This window comes from Lepus europaeus, chromosome 14, assembly GCF_033115175.1.
Source record: "Lepus europaeus isolate LE1 chromosome 14, mLepTim1.pri, whole genome shotgun sequence".
Taxonomy (NCBI): domain Eukaryota; kingdom Metazoa; phylum Chordata; class Mammalia; order Lagomorpha; family Leporidae; genus Lepus; species Lepus europaeus.
In genome coordinates this window covers 52,283,951-52,305,842 of record NC_084840.1, presented here as the reverse complement: position 1 = coordinate 52,305,842, position 21,892 = coordinate 52,283,951, and the positions used below count along the sequence as shown (strand labels likewise).

General features: G+C 44.0%; 1 protein-coding gene across 1 annotated transcript in view; it reads right to left on the bottom strand.

Moving 5' to 3' along the window:
- KCNK1 (potassium two pore domain channel subfamily K member 1) overlaps window positions 1–14,004 on the bottom strand; it is a 45,189-nt gene extending 31,185 nt beyond the window's left edge. The window contains exon 1 of the mRNA XM_062211378.1: window positions 13,649–14,004. Within this exon, the coding sequence (XP_062067362.1) occupies window positions 13,649–14,003 (355 nt within the window). The 5' untranslated portion in view covers window position 14,004. The remainder of the gene's footprint in view (window positions 1–13,648) is intronic.
- Window positions 14,005–21,892: the final 7,888 nt, after the last annotated feature.

The following is a 21,892-nucleotide window of genomic DNA, read 5'->3' as shown; positions in this document are numbered from 1 at the left end:
AGAGATTCAAAAGTGTGGTCAACTTTGCCCTGATTTTCAAATATTTCCACATATCTCTCAAACTTGTCTGTGAACCATGGAAATGCCTTGGCTACAGGGACAACTACAGGTTCAATATGGGACTCATTTCTTAATTTCACAGCTTATAAATACAGTAGCAAAAGGGAAAAGGAGTGTGATCCTGTGTGTACTCAAAAAAGTTTCACATAATCACCATCACCAGAAGAAAACAGAATAAGATTATAAATGTAAATATTTGCTCAAAGTGATGCCTTTTCCTTGAAGCATTTGCAAGTTTTCATACAATAGTTCTACCTTTCCAGTTCCTTGTGAAGTGAGAATGGATTTCGTTATACTGGGTGTCTTTCAGCAAAGATGAAAGCACGAAGAGATTAAAGAGAGAGAAGAAGGACATCCTTACTCTGAGCTCAGGTTACAAAGAATTATCTTGAACAACTACCAAATGCAAATAACTGCATTTATAACATCCATGCTTCTTTTAAAGGCAAGGGGGAAATACAGCTTAATTAAGTTACAACTTGGTAATACAGGGTCTACACTGAAGTTGAGGTTTTCCTATGACAAAAAAAACCTAAAGTCAATGAATATAACAAATACAGTTAGAATGCCTATTCTACCTAGATCATTTCAAAACTTCTTAAATGTACCTATGTGTGTCTAACTGGCACACTAATTACACGTAGTGCATCCTTGAGAGCTTATCTATCATCTCATCATCTCATCCATGAGATTTCTGTGTGAGGGACCCAGATCTTCCTGTATGTCCCCAAGAAGACACACAGAGTCTGGGGCTTGGTCAACTCACACAGGCTTGAGGAGGTGAAGGAGCACAGACCGGGGATCATTTCCGGAGAGCAGATAACACTCCTCCTTACAGCTACAGCTTTGCTACTTACCTAGGTCTCAAGTCCAATTAGGGTTGTGAAATTTGATGTGTCAAACCCAGGGCATATCCCAAATTCCACTGGGTCCTACGGCTTATGTGATGAATTGCCATTTATGCCTTCCCAAGCACTCTGCAAGAGAGGGTCTGCCAATGGCTTTCTCCCAGCCTTAGGACTCTGTCTTTACATCCTAGGGATCTGCTTGTCAGTGCTATCTCTTCAGTGCCAGCACCCTTGGGTTTGAGTGACTGCAAAAGCTTTATAGCTGTGTTGCCTGACTCCAGCTATTCTCATTTCAAGCCCATCTGTAGGCCAGGCCATTTGTCATGGAGCAGACCCAGGAGCCTACAGTGGCTCCCTATTACCTGTGAGATCAGGTATCAACCTTCATTCTGTATCCCACCTCCAGGTCAGGGCCTCTCTCACTGGCTACCTGTCAGCAGGTGGCTCCCAGCACTGAGAGGCTGGCACCCTTCCACTCTTTCCAAGGCCAAGTTCACATCCATTTCTGGTATTTGTGCTTAGCACATGTCCCTGCTTAGCAGATGTTCATGGCCCCCCAAACTCTTTGTCATTTGACCTAACCTTACCCACGTAAACAAGCAGGTTTATCTCAATTCACCTCCTCCATGAAGCTTCTCTGACCTCTTCAGCCCACAACCCATCTTCCTCTCAAGATTCTACAGATGTTTCCAGGGCCCTGAGCAGTATAGGAGTTAGGTACCCACACTCCACACAGCTGTCCACACAGCAGAGCCTTCCTGAGCAGCTGTGTACTATTTGAGGTCAGGGTAATTATTCCATTGGGCTGTTTTCTCATGTATCCCCACATGTTGGGATGTTGGGTATAGAGCAGGTATATGGTAGACAGTGAACACTCCAAGACCTACAGACAAAGAGTTAGACCTGGGTCTAATTCAACCCTCTCATTGTTCAGACTCTCCTCGACTTTCAATGAGGCTATGTCCTGATAATGTCATGTTAATTACACTAATTGCATTAATTATACTTAACACACTGAATATCATAGTGTACCTTCAACATGCTCAGAACAATTACATTAACCTATAATTGGCCAAAATCATTTAGCATAAAGCTTATTTTACAATTAAAAATATATAAAATTAAAAATCAGAAGATAATTTCTACTAAATATGTATTGCTTTAGCACCCTTGTAAGACTGAAAAATCTCAAGTTGGGGACCATCTATATAGGTGAAGGAACTGGGCTCTAGAGTTATGAATTTTTGTTGATGATGACTTGTCTGAAGAGAACTCAGAGCCCCATCCTGAGTTCAACGCTTTTGCACCTCCTTTCCAAACACATGTGCTTTGTCTACAAAGGGTCATTCAGTACATCTGAACATACACACTTTTCCTAACAACCCTCCACGAGACTCTGGACTTTTTCATTGTATGAATTCAGTCTGACATCATCCATGACACTCAGACTTACCAACTCCATGCCTGAGTGAGTGTCGGGTACAGGGGAGAGCTGCTCTGCCATGGTCTTGCCCTTGGCCAGCCAGGAATGTAGGGACTGAGACACTTGAGCTGGGCAGGTCAGAGTGCAGAAGAAATCCCACAGGCACTCCACCACCCTGGGTCAACAGCACACACAGCTGGGGCTCAGTGCACAAAGAATGAACACACACCAACTCAACAAAACATAGCTATGAGTGCAGGGAAGAAGCACACCTGCACTGGCAAGTGCCAAATACATCTCAGCCTCTTGTGTTTACCTTGACAGAGACGTGGGAGTTCAGCCTGAGTTGCTGAAAGAACAAATGCAAATTTCAGTCATGCCCCAGATGCTCCTCAACTTTCGATGGGGCTGTATCCTGATAAGCCCCCTGGAAGCTGAAAATATCACGTCCAAAGCTCAGAAATTACACTTCACATGCTGAACACCATAGCTCGGTCTAGTCTCCCCTCAGCAAGCTCAGAACACTTACATTAGCCTACAATGACCAAAATCATCTAGAGCAAAACTTACTTTATAATAAAGAATAACAGAAAATTGCCTCTTTAGTCTCCTCCCCTTTTCTTTAAATTTGTTTTCTCTCTCTCCATCTTTGTTGGTTTGACGCCTCACCATTAGCTGCCCTGAAGTGGCAGCGGAGGGCGAGGGGGAGTAGCAGCGGATGACAGATTGCTTATCCATGCCACAGCGCTCATCCCCGCTGTTGGCAGGGTGGGAATCTGCACGGCTCATCCGCACCGCCCACCTCCTGCAGCGAGGTGCATCTGCTGAGCTGGCCTGTGGGCGACAGGCTGTTTTTCTGAGATGCCTCGTTTGGAGCACTGGGTGGCAGGTGGGCAAGTGATATGGGGGCTTCTCGCCCCTGCTCAGAATTTCTGAGTCAGTCTGACATGTCGGCAGCTGCAGAACAGCCTCCCCAGCATCTTTAATTAACTTAATCCACCTAACCAAGGCCTTTAAATAATTGAGTGCCTTGGTAACTGGTGTTCAAACATTTGAAGAATTTCTATTGCAAGAATATTTTAACCTTTTAATTCTAGCTTAGAACAGTTCACTCCCCCTCCACCACCACCTTGTTATTCTCAAGCTGAGGCCACATCAAAAATATAGTATTTAAGGAGAAAAAAAGAGGATGCTTGGATCATCAACAATGAGCAAGGAACCATATTTAAACAGCATCATCTGAAACCATAAACCAGCCAATTTGAAAGCATATGGAAAAAATGAAAATGATGCAGTTGTTTTTCTGAAAGGCACATGACAATTTTCCCATCTTTTACAAACTGTAAAAACTATTCATGTGTTCATTTGAAGCTGCTAGACTCCAAAGATGTTAAGTTCTCTTGTGAAAAATAAATCGCATTTGCTTATTTACTTCCTTGATTCATTCTTTGGTAACTTTGTTTAATATAAGCCATTCCCAAAACATGTACTGAAAACATTTACTTATTGTTCTTTAGGCTACATAAAATGTAGTTTCTATACTGAATTATTACATCAAATACTAAGTATCTTACAGTTAAGTATAAGAAAACATGAAACAAGTGCTTTTTTTTCTCAGTTTTTCAGAGTCTTAAGTAATATTAAATTGGGAAACAATACTAGCTTTTAGATATTCTTTCTTAGAATACAAGCTGGAGCATTTAAATTGTTGTAAAATATATTCATGGAATGGCAACTAAGCTTATAAAGAATTCACACTCTCAATCTGAAATCTCTTCTAATGATTGACATTTTATTTTTCCTTCAAGGTCAAATTCAGATAGAAATTATCCTTCAAAAGCTTTCTTGGGCCTCTGAGGTCAGGTCACCAACATGTCTGATATAATCTGAAATCCTGAAATGCTGTACAAGTGGAACTCACTGCCACCCACCCCTAAGTGTGTCCTTCTTGATGCCACATAGTGGTGGGTTGTGTACCTCATGTAGACCCTGCTACACATCCAGTAGGGATCTCAAGTTCAACAGGCCTGAATTCCAGACCCTCCATCCAAAATCTGCTCCTGCAGCCTTCCCTCTGTCCAACGAGAGAAACCCCAACCTGCTGGGGCTCAGGACAAAAGCCTTAGGATCATTCTTGACTGTTCTTCCTACACTGCACATGCAATCCATCAGCAAGCTCTGTTGGTTTTGACATGAATACTTATCCAGAATCTGCCCACTCCTCATCACCCACTTCCACCTTCCTCTGAGCCACAAACAGGCCTCCCCTAAATTATTCTAACAACCCCTCTGCTTTCACCCTTGCCCTTCTGTAGAATCCAGAGTCACCTTGCTAGGATGGTTGGTCAGATGATATCACCCCCTTCACTCAAAATCTGCCAGTGCTGTCCACCTCACTCAGAGAAAGAACAAATACTTCATAATGGCCGAAGCAGTGCCCCACTATCTGATCCCTCCTTTCTGGGTATCTCATCACTCGCCCTCTCACTCAGCTCCAGCCCCAGTGGCTTTCTAATTGTACTTTCAATAGAGGCCTTTGTTCTAGAACACAGTTCCCCTGATAACTGTCTAATGCACTCTCTACCTCCTTGCTCTTTACTCAAATGTCATCTTCTTAGTATGGCCTTTCTGGACAGCTTAGTGCAGACTGCAATCCTACAGCTCATCACATCTCAAGCACACACTAATTCCACTTCCTCACTTTAGGAATCTCTCAAGCATTTATCTAACCGACTGTGCATTTTACTCATTATCTCCTGGGCTGTTGCTCCCTCCTGCACTAGGCTGACACACCCAGGAGGGAAACCACTGCCTCACTACAATAATCCTGGGTCCCTTATCAATTCAAGGGCTCAACACTTACTCAGGAACAAGGGCCTTCTCTTTAGATCATGAAGGGCCTTACATGGAGCACTGAGAATATATGAGGTTCCCAGATATTATTGATTTTCAATGAACAACTTCAAAAGTCATTTCAACATTTAAGCCTCTGTTTCTTCATTAAGACAATAAAGTTATATCTAAGGTCTCTTGAAAATGAGTAACATCTTCAGAATACTGATTTACAGAAAAGATACAATTGAGGGAATATGCCTTAAATTGCCCTTTCTGAGTGCCTATTAAGTGCTAAGAATGTCAACATAGTCTTCATTCTCAAGGAGTTCACTTTTGGGAGGAGAGACAGGAAAACAGATAACCTCAACACAGGTTATAGAGGTTTTCTATTAAAAAACTAGAATATTTCCATATAAGTTAGTATACAAGGTGTTATGGGAACCAGGAGGTAGAAGGCTAATGGACTGGGACAAAGAAAGATGGGGGAGAGACCTAGAAAGACAACCAGAAAAGAACCTGCTTCTAAGTCCTGTGTGTGCTGTGCTCAGCACGTCCTTGGGTAGCACTCTCTCCTGGGATACAGACACTGCTCGAGCCTCCCTTTCACAATGCATAGCTGTAACTAGAGATCTTGTTTGGACTGTACTGAGAGCCAGGCAATGAAACCAGGCTTGAATAAACCTCAAGAGGTTCCCGCAAAGCTCAGTGGAGAGGGGACGGTGGGTGGCATGAATATGAACAAACAGCTTAGCTCAGGCCACAGCCTAAGCATTAACAAGAATTGAGCATTGTAAATGGAGCCCCCAACTCTTATCTCTCTTGTGCAATCCATTGACACACTCAGATAAATGAAAAATAGCATTTTTATCGTTTGACAATCCCTGAGAGATACCCTATGTGCTTTTGCTGTCTTTCCTCTGAATCTGCCAGCAGTGATTCTATGGCATCTGCATTACCTGTGTGTCAGAGTTGCCTGGGAGCTTTATTACCCAAAACCCCTTGCTGGGTACTGCTAACTAACTCTATAGGGGCTTTACAAAGTGGTTTATTCTTTCACAAAGCAAGTCAACTCCAGTCAGTGCAGCTCATGCAAAAAGGTGCAGTCTAGCCTGGAATCAGAGAGAAGCAAGTTAAAAAGCACTGCTGATATCTAACATAAGCAATTAATTTCATCAATAAAACAATCGACTTTGTATTGCACGTTAAATAAGGGAAACATGAACACCACTGGAGAACAACAGATAAGCCCTGTCAGTCTGATTCATGTTCAGGGAGAGTTACATGCAGTCCTTTCAGGTGTACCAATTCCACCTCCAACCCTCTTCCCCTTCTGCCTTCATTATGACGTCAGGTCAGGGCCGTAACACTGCCATGTGCTACTGTCAGAGTAGCCCCTAACTGAGGATTGTACCAACAATAAGGAGCCTACCCAGAATGACCAACGAGAGAGCACTGATAGTATCCAGGAGATCAAGGGTCGTGGAAGTCAAGAAAACACCAAATATTTTGAGTTTTCCGATACACAGATAACCTTTCACCCATGCCAATAGTAGGCAACATGAACCCAGAACAATGGAGAAGTTAAGTACTTCAATACGTCATAGATTTAGCTGTAATTAGCATGAAAGAATGTCTCTTGAGAATGAAATCTAGCATGGTGCAACTTTCACTATGCCTAAAACAGTGTGTGAAGGAGATGGCGTTTTTGTGCCTGGAACCAAGCTTGCTGTGTCGAACCATATGGAATTGCCATTTTAAGAACCGAAGATTGGCAAGTGCACACGCTCCCACCTTATATCACTCTTCCCCACAGCAGTCCAAGGAGCAGAGCCATGACACAATGTGTCCTGAGTTCCCCTCAGGTTACCAGTAAAATATAAGATTCTGTCTTGACAAGACTTACAGGTATGTCATAAAAAGCAAAACATAATTTCTTTCAAGTTACAGCCATTTATAATAGTAACAGTATGTTCCAAGTGCTGTATAACAGGCACAGATAACAGCAAATTTATTGTTTGGAAAAAAAAAGCCCAACCATCCTTTAAACTACTAAAGAATTGATGCTGCATAGGCAAGTATGGGTTTGTAGATTTGAACATTAGATAAATATTTGCTCTCTTTGACAATGATTGGGTAGAAATGCTTACAGAATTTATTTCACACTTCTCTACCTTCTTAAAGAGAAGCATGCCAAAGTATTTTTCTTGATGACTCAAGAACATGAATAACTATATTGAGTTCTACAACAAGGATGTCCTATGAAGATACCTGTGATCGTTTGCTCTAATGGTAAAGACTCGAACATCCTGTCTTGTGCTCCTGTGTTTATTTCGTTTTTGTACAACTAACGGCTAAGTATCTGACAGCTAAATACTACAAAGTACCTGTAACAAGGGAAATTTAATTGCTCACAGTTTTGGAGGCTGAAGTCTAAGATCAAAGTGCCAACAGGTGTAGTTTCTTCTGTGGCCCCTCTGTGCTGGCAGATAGCCACCTTCTTGCTGTGTCCTCATTTTCTCTTAATCACCTTTTTAAAAGCTCTTTCTCCAGACACAATCACTTTCCCGGGCCTGGGGTTAAGAGTTCAACCCATGCATTTGTGCCCAGAGCAACCTCCTATATCCAGCTGCTCCATAAAGCTCAGGCTCTTAACTTAGTTATACCTGGAGTCAAAGGAAGACCACGTCGCTTCTAGCTTTGTGACCTGAGAATTCATTCAACCTTAAGGTCAGTTTCAGTTTCAATAGAGGGATGATGATACCTACAGCTCATTGGTTCCTTGCAATATATGGAAGATAACACATTTAAACATTGTCTAGTGCATGCAAACTGTTCAGGGAAACTGTTTTTCTACTTTCTGCCAAATGTCCATTCCTAGTATTTTGGTTTTGTTACTTATGTTTCCCTATAGCTATATCCTCTTTAATCTACTATGATCTCAAAAATCAAACACTTCAGGCAGGCGCCATGGTGCAGTAGTTAATCCTTCGCCTGCAGCACCAGCATCCCATATGGGTGCCGGTTCTAGTCCGGGCTGCTCCTCTTCCAATCCAGCTCTCTGCTATGGCCTGAGAAAGCACTAGAAGATGGCTAAAGTCCTTGGTGCCCTGCACCCACGTGGGAGACCTGGAAGAAACTCCTGGCTCCTGGCTTCAGATCAGCATAGCTCTGGCCGTTGTGGCCATTTGGGGAGTGAACCAATGGAAGGAAGACCTTTCTTTCTGTCTCTCTCTCTCACTGTCTGTAACTCTACCTCTCAAATAAATAATTAAAAATCTTTAAAAAAAATCAAACACTTCAATATATAGAAATAAATAATATAAATAGAAATATAGATTAAGTAAAGGCTTAAAGTTGAGACCAAAGGCTCTGCTATGAATAAAGATCACAAGCCAGTGCACAGGACTTCAGATATGTCTTCTAAATGATATAGAGTTGACTTGTTTATATTTGTTATTTCTATTCCAGATATAATATGGAATTTACTGTCCATTTTAGTTAAGAAAATCAAAGTGAAGTGTAGCTTTGTTACCATTTAAAAAAAGCAGTGTTGTAAAACTGACAGAGAACTAAGGGCATCCTAAATAAACAACCATTTGTTTGGAAGTGGTTGCTGGTGGTGATGCATAATTTAGATGTTGCATACCACTTAACCCAACATCACAAAGAAATCCGAGAAGCCAAAATGTCTTATAGAAAGTTTGCCAGAAGCAAGTACAGAACTCAGAACTACTCTTGAAGTGCCTTGCATGAATCATTCTCATGCAGCTGAAGTTTTTCCATAAAGGACCAGATGGTAGATATTTTAGGTTTAGTGGTCACATGGTTCCTGTCACAACTACTCAATCTGCCATTGTAGCCAGATAGCAGTCATAGACCAAACGCAAACGAATGAGTATAGTTGCATACCAACAAAACCTTATTTATGAATTATGAAATCTGATTTTCATAACGCTTGAGTGTTTTAGAAAATAGAACTTTTCTTTATTTTTTAAAATATTTATTATTTATTTGAAAGGCAGTGAGCAGACAGAGACAAAGAGAGATCTCCCAGCATCTACCTTACTCCCTCAATTCTCACAGCAGTTGGTGCTGGGTCAGGCTGAAGCCAGGAGCCTGAAACTCCATCTGGGTCTCTCCCATGGATAACAGGCACCCAACTACTTGAGCTATCTCCTGCTGCCTCCCAGGGTATACCTGAACAGGAATCTGGAATCAGCAGCAGACAAGACTTGAACACAGACACTCCAATAAGAGATGCAGGTATACCAAGTGGTGTCTTCACTGCTCTGCCAAATGCCTACTCTCAGTATTTTTATTTTTATTTTTTACACCACTTGAAAACTATAGAAACCAGGCAACACAAAGCAGGTGATGGGTCAGGTCAGGCAGAAGAGTGGTAATTTGCCCTGCTCCGTTCTAAACACTCAATAACTGTTTGCTGATGGTAATAACACATTTCTCCCAGTGAAAACAAGGTGCAGACTAAAGACCAACCCAGCAACCTGCCTCGCCTCCCCTCCCCCATTTCCTACCTTCTGTTTTGGAATACTACCAATGCTATAGTAGCTACCCACCTGCCTAAGTCACAGATCACAACAAAGCAAGCTCAAGTAAGTTCCCTTACTGGATACATGAAATAAGAGTTTCAAAACATCTCTTCACAAACAGGGCTAGGCGGCTTCCTGACTAAAGGCACCATGGCTACAGATGAAAGAAAACAAGCACTAAGCTGTCATGTGGTTCCCATTTACAAAGCAGGGACAAGTAGTGACAGCTTCTAAATTGTACGGATACAAAAACTGTATTTTACCAAACATCCATCATTATGCCATGGCCTTGCTTAGAGAAAATGAATAAAAAGTAAGCTTACAGTAAACCAACATTGCAAATTGTTAAGAATGAATGACATTGCTCAAAGTTTTAGAAGTCTATTATAAGATAACTTTAATTTAAAAAAATCTTACTCCTCAAGTATCATTGAGATCTTATTTCCTTGATCTTTAAGGAAAATTATCTTAGTATAAGTTATGTGGGAAATACTAGAGTCTATTATATCTCCTTTTACATTTATGCAACCTTCTTTGTGAGAAGCTCAAAAGTGCACTGCACTCTTTCTTCCACTCTAATATGATCCCTATGTTCATGTCACTATGTTTTCTTTTTAAATCAATGGTGATAGAGTTCTGGATATGCTATTCCAAATCTGGCACCTTGGCATTTAAGGAAACAGTAGGAGCAGGCAGATGATGGCCACCTCCTCACTCTTCTCCCTTGAAGGAAATCAGAAAAGAATCCTCTGACCTCCCTCAGATGAAGACTCTCATTGCAGAGAAGTGCACCCCTACCCTGTACCTGGAGGGAGGAAATGTCCTTATCCATTTCTGAAGGGTCCTGTGTCAGTAAAACTAGTATTAAATAGATGTGTATGATTCTCTGTTCTTAATTTGCCTTTAATCATAAGTGTGTCAGCAGCCATGGACCTTGGAATGGGTGAGAAAAGACATCTTTTAGGGCTGGCATTGTGGTGTGGAAGGTTAAGCCTCTGCCTGCAGTGCTGGCATCCCATATGGGGGCCGGTTCAAGTCCTGGCTGCTCCACTTCCAATCCAGCTCCCTGCTAATGTGCCTGGGATAGCAGCAGAACATGGACCAAGTGCTCGGGAGACCCCAGTGAAGCTCTTGGCTCCTGGCTTCAGTCTGGCCCAGCCTTGGCCTTTGCAGACAATTGGGGAGTGAACCAGCAGATGGAAGATCTCTGTCTCCCTCCTTCTCTCTCTGTATTTCTGCCTTTCAAATAATAAATAAATCATTTTAAAAAAAGTCATCCTTTCTCCCCTACAAGGGAAAGTAAAGAGATGTTAAATTGTTTGCTGGCCTTGGATGAGGAAAGAATGATGGGAGCATTGGTGAAATTACCAATGTAAATCTCTTTCCAAATAGACCATGAAGACTTCACCCTGTGACTTCCAGAAATGGAAACTTGTACTTTCTGGGAGTGAAAAATGCATTTTGACATAAATGTGGGTATGCACCTGTTATAGGATGACTTCCAAGAACACTGTCTTTATAATGCCCATCAATGCTGTCCTAGACAAGTCAAGGATGGATTATGCTGATGAACTCACAACTGTCTCAGAGACTCAGCATCAATGGGATAAGAAGAGTTTTAAAAGCAATTTAAAAACACATGGCTAATAGCCACCTGAAAAAATAAAAGTGATTCCAATACATTTCAGTAGTCACATAAAACAATGTCCTTTTCCAGGACATTTTTTTCCTTAGTAATTAAGTCTATCAGCTTTGCTCTAAAAATTGTCTGAACTTCTGGCACAGAATCAGTGTTTTGAGAATTAAGAATCTCAACTTTGTCAAATAATGGATGAGTACAAAACTAATAGGAGAGTACCTTTCATTCAGACTACTTTTATTCATATAACAAGAGCTTATTGACCCGCTAGTTGTACAAACCAAAAGGCACCTTTTTCACTTAGTCTATCCTCACATGTCCCTTGCCCTGATTTCCTAAATGACCTCTTGTTTTGCATGAATGCAGACTTTCTTAGGAACTGCAATGTAAACTGCATACCAATAATAAGACATCTATCCCTACCTTCATTTTTACAGCAGCTACATTTTTGTTAATTTAAAAAGGGGGGGGGATTATCAAAATCAAATTCACTTTTGACATTGAACTAGGTCCACAATGACGACAGCATATGAGCATCATCAGTGATAACAACACTCACCCAGGAAAAACACTTCCTAGCACTATTCTATTCCTGTTCCATCTTCAAAATACCATTACTAAGAAAACACTAAAAGCTGTCATCATTGTTCAAAATGTTTACCCAACACTGTGACCTGGCTGTAAACATTCAGCAGCCCAGTGGAGACTCTCACTTCTGGGAAGAATGAATGAGTCTCAATCTAGCACAAACATGCATCAAAAGAAAGGCATGGCAACTTCTAAGCGGTCTGAAAACAGAGCTGGAGAAAGACAACAGAGACAGAATTTGGCAAAAGGGTACACATTCTTTGGGAAGTGAGGTAACAGGTCTGTCTTGTTTAAGGCTACCTTAAACACAGTTTTAAAAACATCACAATAGCCAGCTAGAATTACACTTCTATTTTAGGAAAAATTCACATCGGCTTAGTAATTCACCCCAGACTCACGAATAATTGTTTTATGTCATCTACTGTATTATTACTCATCACCAAATGATTACCAAAGCAAGCAACTAGGTATAGCCCATAGAAGATTATAAGCAAATGAACCCCAGGAGGTGGACAAGAGGCCGGTAATCCAGGAAGTGTCCTAGTCCTAATCGAAGGGTTTGTTGAATCACCTGGAAGGGTGGAGGCGGATGGAGGGATTACAATGTGCTCCAGGCAGGGAACTCCCAAGGACCAGACGCCGGGAGTACACGGGGTAAGGAAGATGTGTGTGACCTTGTGCACACCAAGATTGGCCATTGCAAGGACTGGATCTCACGGATGCAAGAAGGGGACAGTGCCGGAGCCTCGGCCGGCGCCTCCGCCCAGGTGTAGAAGCCTGGCAAGCCGCAGCCAGGGAACCCGAGCCTCGGTTCACCTCGCTGGGCAGGGTCGGCGCCCTGTGGCAGGCGCCTCTTCTCCTTCACGCAGGGACGCGCCTCCCTTCCCGAGCGTCCTGCGGCTGCCGCTTCCAAGTTCACCTGCCAGCCTCCTCGCACACTTAAAAGTTGAAACACCAGCTGAACCAGGGTGCCCCCATTTTGGCAGATCACAGGCCATCGATGCTCCTTTTCCTCTCCTCTCCCCACCTGTCCTAGTCTGAAAAGAAACCCGATCGACCGGTGAGCTCAGAGGTCACGCGCCAAGGGCCGAGTGATGTCACCCGGCTACCCCTAAACTGCCTACCGGGCACAAAAGAACCGAAATAGGTACGCTTGAGCACAAGAGAGGTCACCCTTGGGAAGGTGACCCGTAAGCATAGTGTCCTCAGACTCTGCGGCCGCAGGGGCCCTCCTGAACCAGGGCAGGAGGAGGGTGAGCGCCAGCGAGCACTGGCCGGTGTTTCCCAGCCCACTAGCTGCACTTGGCTGCCAAGGGGCTACAGACCCAAACTCCAAGGCCCGGCGTAGGGTATCCCCACCAAAAAACGCGGCGGCAGGAGGCACCTGCGGCCGCCCAGGCGGAAGGGCGTAGGGACCACTTCCCAAGAGTTACGGGCGGCAACACCCAAGTCCTGTTCCGCGTCCACCTCGTGGTTTCCGGCTCGCAGCACCTGCCCTTCCCGAGTCACTGCAGCAGGGACCCGGGGAGGGACCTGGGAACCTGGGAGTGGGCTGGAGGGGCCTGAAGTGCCCTAGGGGTTGGAGGGATGGAGGGCCGGGGGCACTCTAGGGGCAGGTGCTCTCAGGCGACCGGCGGGCCAGGAGAGCCGGGACAGGGGTTGTGGGGCGAGGTGGCGTTCTGGGGGGCCTGCGGCGGCCGCCTACCTGTGGTGGACAGCACGGTGCTGGCGAAGAAGAGCGCGGAAGCGAAGTCCCAGTTCCAGTTGCCCGAGGCGTTGCTGCGCACCGACACGCCGTAGTTGCTGGCCTCCAGTACCCGGCCCAGGAACTGCTCGAGCTGCTGCTCCGACAGGCACTCGTGCTCCTCCACGAAACGCCGCTTCAGCTTGCGCAGCTCCTGGCGCAGCAGGTCCTCGTAGGGCAGCTCCACCGAGGAGAAGACCACGGCACCGAAGACCAGGTAGAGCAGATAGCCGAGAACCAGGAACCCGAAGCACCAGGCCGAGCGGTGCCGCTCCACCAGGCGCACGCACGAGCTGCCGGCCAGGGACTGCAGCATCTTCGCCACCGCCGCGGCCAATGCCAAAGCCGAAGCCTACGCCGCAGACCGGCCGGAGCGCGGCCTGCCGCCCCCTCCCGCCCGCCGCTCGCGCCCCGGCTCGGCTCGGCCCGGCCCGCCGCCTGCTGTCCTGCGCGCTCGCCCGCCCGCCACGCTCCTCCGGGCGTCTCCCAGCGATTGGCTCCCTCCGGCGCTGTTTTTCTTCCTTCTTTTCCTGTTTCCTCGCAATATAAAAAGCCCAGATGATGTGGCGCTGACGTGGTTGCCGGCTCAGGTAACCCGAGAGTCGGCGCGCAAACTTGGCCCGAGCGCCGGGGCGGAGGAGACTCGCCCGCCCCACGCCCGCTCGCAAGGGGTGAGCCTGGGACTCGGCGAAGCCAGACCTTCTGCCCGGCCGCCTCGGGCTGCTCCTGCTCGCTTCTGGGGGCCAGGAACCGAACCCCAGCAAACTGCTCCGGGGAGAGGAGGGTGGGGGATCTCGGGTCAATGCGCCCGCGGACCAAGCCCCTAGTGCCAGCTACTCCCGCTTCCCCACGTATTTCCTCCCTGTCAACCCCCGAAGCAGCGCCGGGACACTTGCCTTCTCTGTCTCATTGGCCAGACAGTGGAGCAGCCTGGTGCCAGAGCCTCCTTGGATGTCAGAAGTCTCCTCCCTCCCACGCATCCCCCTCCCTAGGAGGACCTGAGGGAGGCCCTGGTTCTGAACTCTGATTCTTTAAGATATGACCTTGGGTTTTATCGTAAAGAAAGTTTCCAGTGGGTCAGTTACTACAAGAAACAGCTTCCCCCGAGAGTTTCTTTCTAAGGGCGTGAGAGCCTTATTGAGTTAAAAATTGTGTCCCCTTTCTGGAAAGGCAATTCGGCGCTGTTTCAGAGCCTTGAAAGAGTATACATGTCCTGAGTGGTGTGTCCCAGAAAAACAGTCGGAGAGGCCACGGGTTCTATGTAAGGCTGTCCATAAACATCGATACATGCACGCATGTGATACACATTTATGAAATAATGAAGAATCAGAAGCATTCTAAATGTTCCCAAATAGGGTGAGGATGTCATATAACCATCAAGGTCACGTTTGCAGGAGCATAGGCAAAACAGTATAGAATCTCAGATATGCTAAATATTTATATTTCGTTCTGTATAATAAATAGACTGCATGCATGGAAATAAAACCAGATCCTCACAGCTGCCTTTGGGTGATTGTGGAGTATACAGGTGAGTTTTGTTTCCTGTATTTTGAAATATTTTTCAAATTTTCTACAGTATATGTATTATTTTTATAATCAGGAAAAAATATTAAAAATAAATAACACTGGAGCAAGTGTTTGGAATACTGGTTCGGCCACAACTGGGAACACCTGCATCCCATCTCAGAGTGCCTAGATTCTGGTCACAGTCCCATTTCCAATTCCAGCTTCCCGCTGCTGCACACCCTGGAAGGCAGCAGGTGACAGCTGAAGTAGTTGGGTCCCTGCCACTCATGTGAGAGACCTGGACTGAGTTTCCTGCTCCCCGTCGCAGTCCTGGCCAATATGGACATTTGGGAAGTGATTCGAGGAACAGGAGCTTGTTCTCTCACTCTCTCTCCCTCCCTCTCAAAATTTTAAACTTTAAACATAAATAAGTACAACTGAATTAGGGCTATGACTTAGTACAATAGAAAAATAAACATCTGCTAAGAAACTTCCATTTTGTATTTTCTTTTTTTATAATTTTTTAAAGATTTTTTATTTATTTGAAAGAGTTAGAGAGAGAGGTAGAGACAGAGAGAAAGGTCTTCCATCCGCTGGTTCACTCCCCAGATGGCCACAATGGCCAGAGCTGCACCAATCCGAAACCAGGAGCCAGGAGCTTCCTATGGGTCTCCCATGCAGGTGCAGAGGCCCAAGGACTTGGGCCATCTTCTACTGCTATCCCAGGCCACAGCAGAGAGCTGGATCAGAAGAGGAGCAGCTGGGACTGGAACTGGTACCCATATGGGATGCCGGCACTTCAGGCCAGGGCTTTAACCTGCTGTGCCACAGCGCCAGCCCCATCCATTTTGAATTTTCATAGCAACTCACTGAAACGTCCATCACAGTCATCAGTGACTTCGCTTTCAGTAAATAACCTCACCCATCAGTCAGGAGACCGAAACCATCCTTCCACTGGTCTGCACTTCAGTGTGTCCGGAGCGGTATTCCTTTTCTTCCCTTGCTCTCATCCCTCAGGAAAAGTGCACCCCCTTATTTTCTGGGTGAAGTCACTAACCCACCAACCCTCAAGAAACCCTCACCCTGTCATGGAGTGCCCAACATTTTTAGAGCCAGCATCACTTCTCTGCTAGCTAGTTTCTCTTTGCCTACAGGTCCCTGCACTTCCCCATCCTTCTCTGTCCGCTGCAGGGTGCTTTCTAACTCCCATTCTTGGTGTTTGCCCACCTCACCTGCTGGAGGACCTCAGTTCCAAGGCTGCCTCCCCTTGTGCCTGCCCTCAGAGTCCTCCTGCTTCTCCTGCGGACTTTTCTCTCCTTGTCTCGGCTCCCATGGATCCTTCTCCGTCTCCATCAGGGATACTGTATCTATCGTTAGGGCTTAGCTTAAACACCATCCATCACCTCACCCTCACCTCATCCATGAGACTTCTGCGGTCCCAATAGGATGTGACTTTTTCCTGGTCCCAAAGCACATAACCTCTTGAATGTTTGGTGGGATACTGTGATAAACTGCAAGTATAGGTGTGGTTATGTCATCATGCACTCAAATACATATGCATACACATATATGGCAACTATAAAACATGGTTGCCAATTCTTTGACACTCCTCTTCAAATAACAGAGTACAGCGAAGATGATACTAGCTGATTTTCACAGCTAGATGGTGAAAGGTCAGCGCCTCCCAGCCTTGTTCAGTGAAACACTTCTCATCTGGTGCTCTGGGCTATCACATAAGACATCTGGTCACCTTGAGGCTGCCATGTTGGAATGGCCACATGTAGGTGCTCTGGATGACAGTCCTGATTGAATCCAGCCTTCAGACCTTCCTCTAGACACGAATGTGGCCATCTTCAACTCCCCAGCCAAGGCTGTCCACCTGCCAAATACTGCCAGGTGCCTTGCCTCTGCCCATGCTTCTGGAACACAGGAATCTCCCAGTCAAGATCTGCTTGGCACCTAGGATGCAACTAGCTGGTTGTCATTTTAAGCCATTAAGTTTGGGGGTAGACTATTACACAAGGATAGATAACTGGAACAACGTGTATCTGGACTATGCTGAACTTTAAAAACCATCACTAAAGTTTTTTTCTTTATTGAATTTGCCATTCCCTCCATATTTCACCTCTCTGGCTGAGACCTTGCCCCAGTTTATATTACAACTAGGGCAAGAATACCAAATACTTTAAAATCGTGTTACTCTCAGACTTCTGGAAATATCATGGTAGTTGTCTGAGGGTGGCCTAGGTCCTGCCCTCCAAGGTGAGGTCAGTTGAGTAGAGCCTCAGGCCAGCTGAGTGTAGGGCTAAGGAATGCAAAGATTTCTATAATGCTGGCTCTCGGAGATGACATAAATGCTGATAGTTCAGGTTGGCTGTCTCCCTCCCTCTTCCTGGCCTACTGCTCTGGACAGATTCACCCATCTTCAAGGAAGCTAGCAAGCTCCAGAAAAAGAATTTTTATCTTCTGTTGAAGCCTTGACCTCATGTGAGGTTACTTGTGAGCCTCAGCTGGCTACTTTCCTCCACACTTCCTTCCCACAGGGATTCGGGAGGTCTTATGAGCTGACATCCCTGCTGCCTCACCCTTACCCCAGGGTACCAGAGGCTGCCTTCAATGTGGAAGAAAACTCAGAAGAGTGCAGAGATTCACAAGGGTGGAATTGGCATGGGGAAGAAGGTGTGAAGTGAGTGGGAGCAAGGCTGCCTCTGATTTATTCATCAGAGTTCCTGTGAATTGACATAACCTGCGGAATAGTAACCATGCTTTATAAGAAAAAAACTGCAGTGGATGATGACGTAAACGATCAGTATTGTGTTCCACGATAATTAGGCTTAAATAGGCATAATTATCTCAGTGGGTTGACATGATGAAAATAATTTGTAAACATGTTAGCTCTGTAGGCAAGTCTTTTACTTGGGCTCAGAAATTGAAGTTCACAAATACAGGATTGGGGAGACTCAGTCAACCAGCATCAAGTATAAAAATTTAGCTTTTGTGATTCTACTTCTGAGCACATAGCCCAAAGAAATGAGAGCAGGGACCTGAACAGATATCTGCATACCCATGTTCATAGAAGCACTATTCACACTAGCTAAAAGGTGGAAGTGGGTGACTGATATTTAGCAAATGTATAAAGAAGACCAAGGACATATGAATATTGGCTACTGGATGGGACATCCCCATGGATGTTAGAAATCTCTCAGGAAATGTTAGGAGCTAGGTTGTACAGAGACAGCCTCGGTCAAGGGCCAGTCTTCAGAGGCCTGGTGGGTAATGGATGAAACATCAGAAGCAGGCTGACAGGTGGTCCCTGAGTACTGTGACGAGGTGCAGGGAAACAGACGGACATTAAACCAGAGTTCAGAAGACTCAGCTCCGCTTCCTACAATCTATGCAGGTGAGCAAATCATTTAACTTCCTAAACCTCTTTTTCTTCATATGTTTAACAAAAGTGAACTTAGAGAAGTGGCAGTAACCTCTATAGTGAGAATCAAGGGAAGTAACTTTTTATACATAATTGGTAAGATAGAGCTGCTACTGGTTTTCTCCCAAGTATTCAGAAGATAGAAGGCACATTGTGAAATGGATTATGCTATCTAAAATCTCTCCCTGAGGGGACACACTCAAGCTAGGACTTCAAATACCATATGGTCTACATGAACTTTGGTTAAAAATTAAGAAAATATTGGAAGCAAGAATTAATAAATCAGATTGACCCTAAAATAGAAATTTAATTGAAGGCAAAGTATGAATAAATTTAAAAAGTAAAAACAAAAGCTACAGATCAGCTGCTGGTTTTTTTAAATGATGAAACGTGACCATATTCTCAAAAGTACAGAAAATGACCAGCTACTCTTTTCAGTATAAAGCAAAAGGTAAATATATTTTATTCAGGAAAGAAGGATATAACTGCATTAAAGTAACAGGAAGGAAGTTTGTAGCATATGTGTGCATAGATGACTTAGCAAGTAGAGAATATCAAGAGCTAAAATACCCATAGGGTGCCTATCCAGACCCTTTCCAAAAGTCCAACCCCTCGCCAGTCCCTCTGGTTTGGTGAAACCATACCCATAACTGGCCATCTTTGGGGTTCTGGTCCTCCAAGACATCACAGAGAGAAAGGCTTTGTGTTTCTTGTTTGTGGCAACTGAGCTGTCACTCAAGAATTCAGAGTCTTACTCCACTATTTTGTGTGCTTGTCCTACCTCTGTTTTTAAGGAAAACCTACTGGATTGGCAGTCACTCCCACTGACCTGTGACCTCCCGAATGGTGTATCAGCGTGCTAGAGCAGCTGGGAGGCAGGATTCCAGAGATGGCCCCTCCTGATTTCTACCCCCGCTAGGAAAAGACACTTTACAGATGGAATAAAGATTACTAATTGCTTACTTTAAAAGATTATCTTGGATGATCTGGGTGAACCCAATGTAGCCACTGAGCCCTTAACATCAGAGGAGGAATGCTGAAGGGTCACCCAGACACACGAAAAAGCAGATGGCAATATCAGACAGGTGTGAAGGAGGAGAGGGACTCAACCCTTTGTTGCTGGCTTTATGAGGCCCCTGAGCCAGGAAACGCGGTGCCTCTCAAAACTGAAAACAATTCCCATTCACAACCACTGGGAAATGGGGACCTTGCTTTTAACATCAGATTGAAGTGGATTCTGCCAACAAATCTAAATGAGTCTGGAAGAGACTTCAAAAACGGAGGCAGCCCTGCCAACACCTTGATTTTGGGCCTAGGCCATGTTGTACCCAGACACGTGACCTTCCGTAATTGTGAGATAATAACTTTATGGTTTTAAGCTACTAAGTCTGTGGTAATTTGTTATGGTATCAATAGAAAACTAGTACAAGTAGGAAGTGTATTGGACCCAGAATGAATGTCCTAAATTTAAATGCTAGGTCTTGCCCCAAGAGCATCTGTGTAAAATGTTTAATAAGGTATGTGACCCCTCTGATTCTATTCCCTCAGATGAAAATGAGGACAGTGTTAATTAGAATGCACAGGATTTGGGAGTGGATGTGTTGAGGGGTGGGTTGTATTTGTAAGGCTTAAGAAAGATCATGTTGTATTTGTAAGGCTTAAGAAAGTATTTTCTATACTAAGAAATGAGATAGAGATGTTACAACAAAGGAAAAATTTATTACCTTTACTCTCTATAATTATTCAACAATAACCAAAGAAGAAATAAATCCCTTTGCATTACTCAGCTTTTCACTACTATAGTGAAATACGTGAGACAAGCAACTTAGAAAGGAAAAGGGTTTATTTTGGTTCATGGTTTTGAACAAATAACCCAGTCCAAGACCAGGCAAGTCCCACTGGCTGGGCCTCTGCTGATGGTGTTAGCAGAATCCCAAGGCAGTGCAGAGCATCTTATGGTGAGAGGGAGTGTGTATGTCTATCTCTCTATCTCTGTGTCTATGTAGACTTTCATAAAGCCACCAGCACATAACCATGGAGCCTCATCCTAATGACCTAATCCAATCACCGCTCAAAGACCCCACCTCCCAACACCATAATTGGACAAAATTTCCACCCTCTTAGTACTATTAACATAGGGCTTTGGGGAACAAACCTTTAAAACATGTGCCTTTGGGGGCCATTCAACACCCAGACTTAATATCTAAACCATTGCATGTCTTATTTTTGTCCTTCCTGCCTCTGTGAACCTCTTCAATGCAAGGGTTTCTCAGGATATGTTGTAAATATGGTCTATAATCAAAAAGACTCAGCTTACCCTAGGCACAAATTCCTTGGGGAAAAAAACAAGCGTAACTTCTTTTAGCTTTTCCCAAGAACTTGTAATTTTTAAGTACATGATATCTTCTGTGGAGACAGAAGGGAATCTAGGCCTATTTACCAAAATCTAATCCTTAATTGACTAAAAAGGCAATCACAGGATTAAAATTAGCTGATAATAATAATAACAATACACATTACTTATTTAGAGTTAGGTATTGGACTAAGTAATTTATTTTTTAGACTCATTTAAAGCTTCAACAACTCCATAAAATAAGAAGAATTACTCCCATGGCAGCAATGAGGAAGCTGAGGGTTAGGGGAATTAACTAGTTTGCTTGAGGTCAAACAGAAGAGACAGAATTGGGAATAAATCAAGTTTGTTGAATACAATGCTTTCTGCTTTTCTATATTTTATCCTGCCCTCTACATCTATAGTTGCAAAAATCTGCAAAATGTAACATTCAAATCTATAGCGAAATTTTATGATAAATATTTCTCTAATGCATTAGTGATTTTATATTACTAGTTCTCACTATATTATTTTACACATGTATGTATTATTTTTACATATGTATGTATTATTTTTACATATTTATGTATTATTTTGTTTTGCTAGAAACTCTGAATTGGGCCTTGTATAATACACACACACACACGTACACATACATATGGAAATATATGCCTGTGTGCATGTGTGTGTGTATCTCCTTCTTTACAAAACTGTGTGTATAGCCACACATGTGTACTTTTTTCCCAGTTTAGTGTCTCTTTCATTCTTTCAATATTTATCATCCTATATTTTTCTGTCCTCTGCATTTCCTACCTGATCTTTCTCTTTTACAAGCTATAACTCATTTACAGGAGTTTTCATTTTCAGCTCTTAGTCTTTCAATAACTTTAAAATAGTGCTAAATTAAGTTACGTTTATGCTTTATGATTTTGCAGGCCCC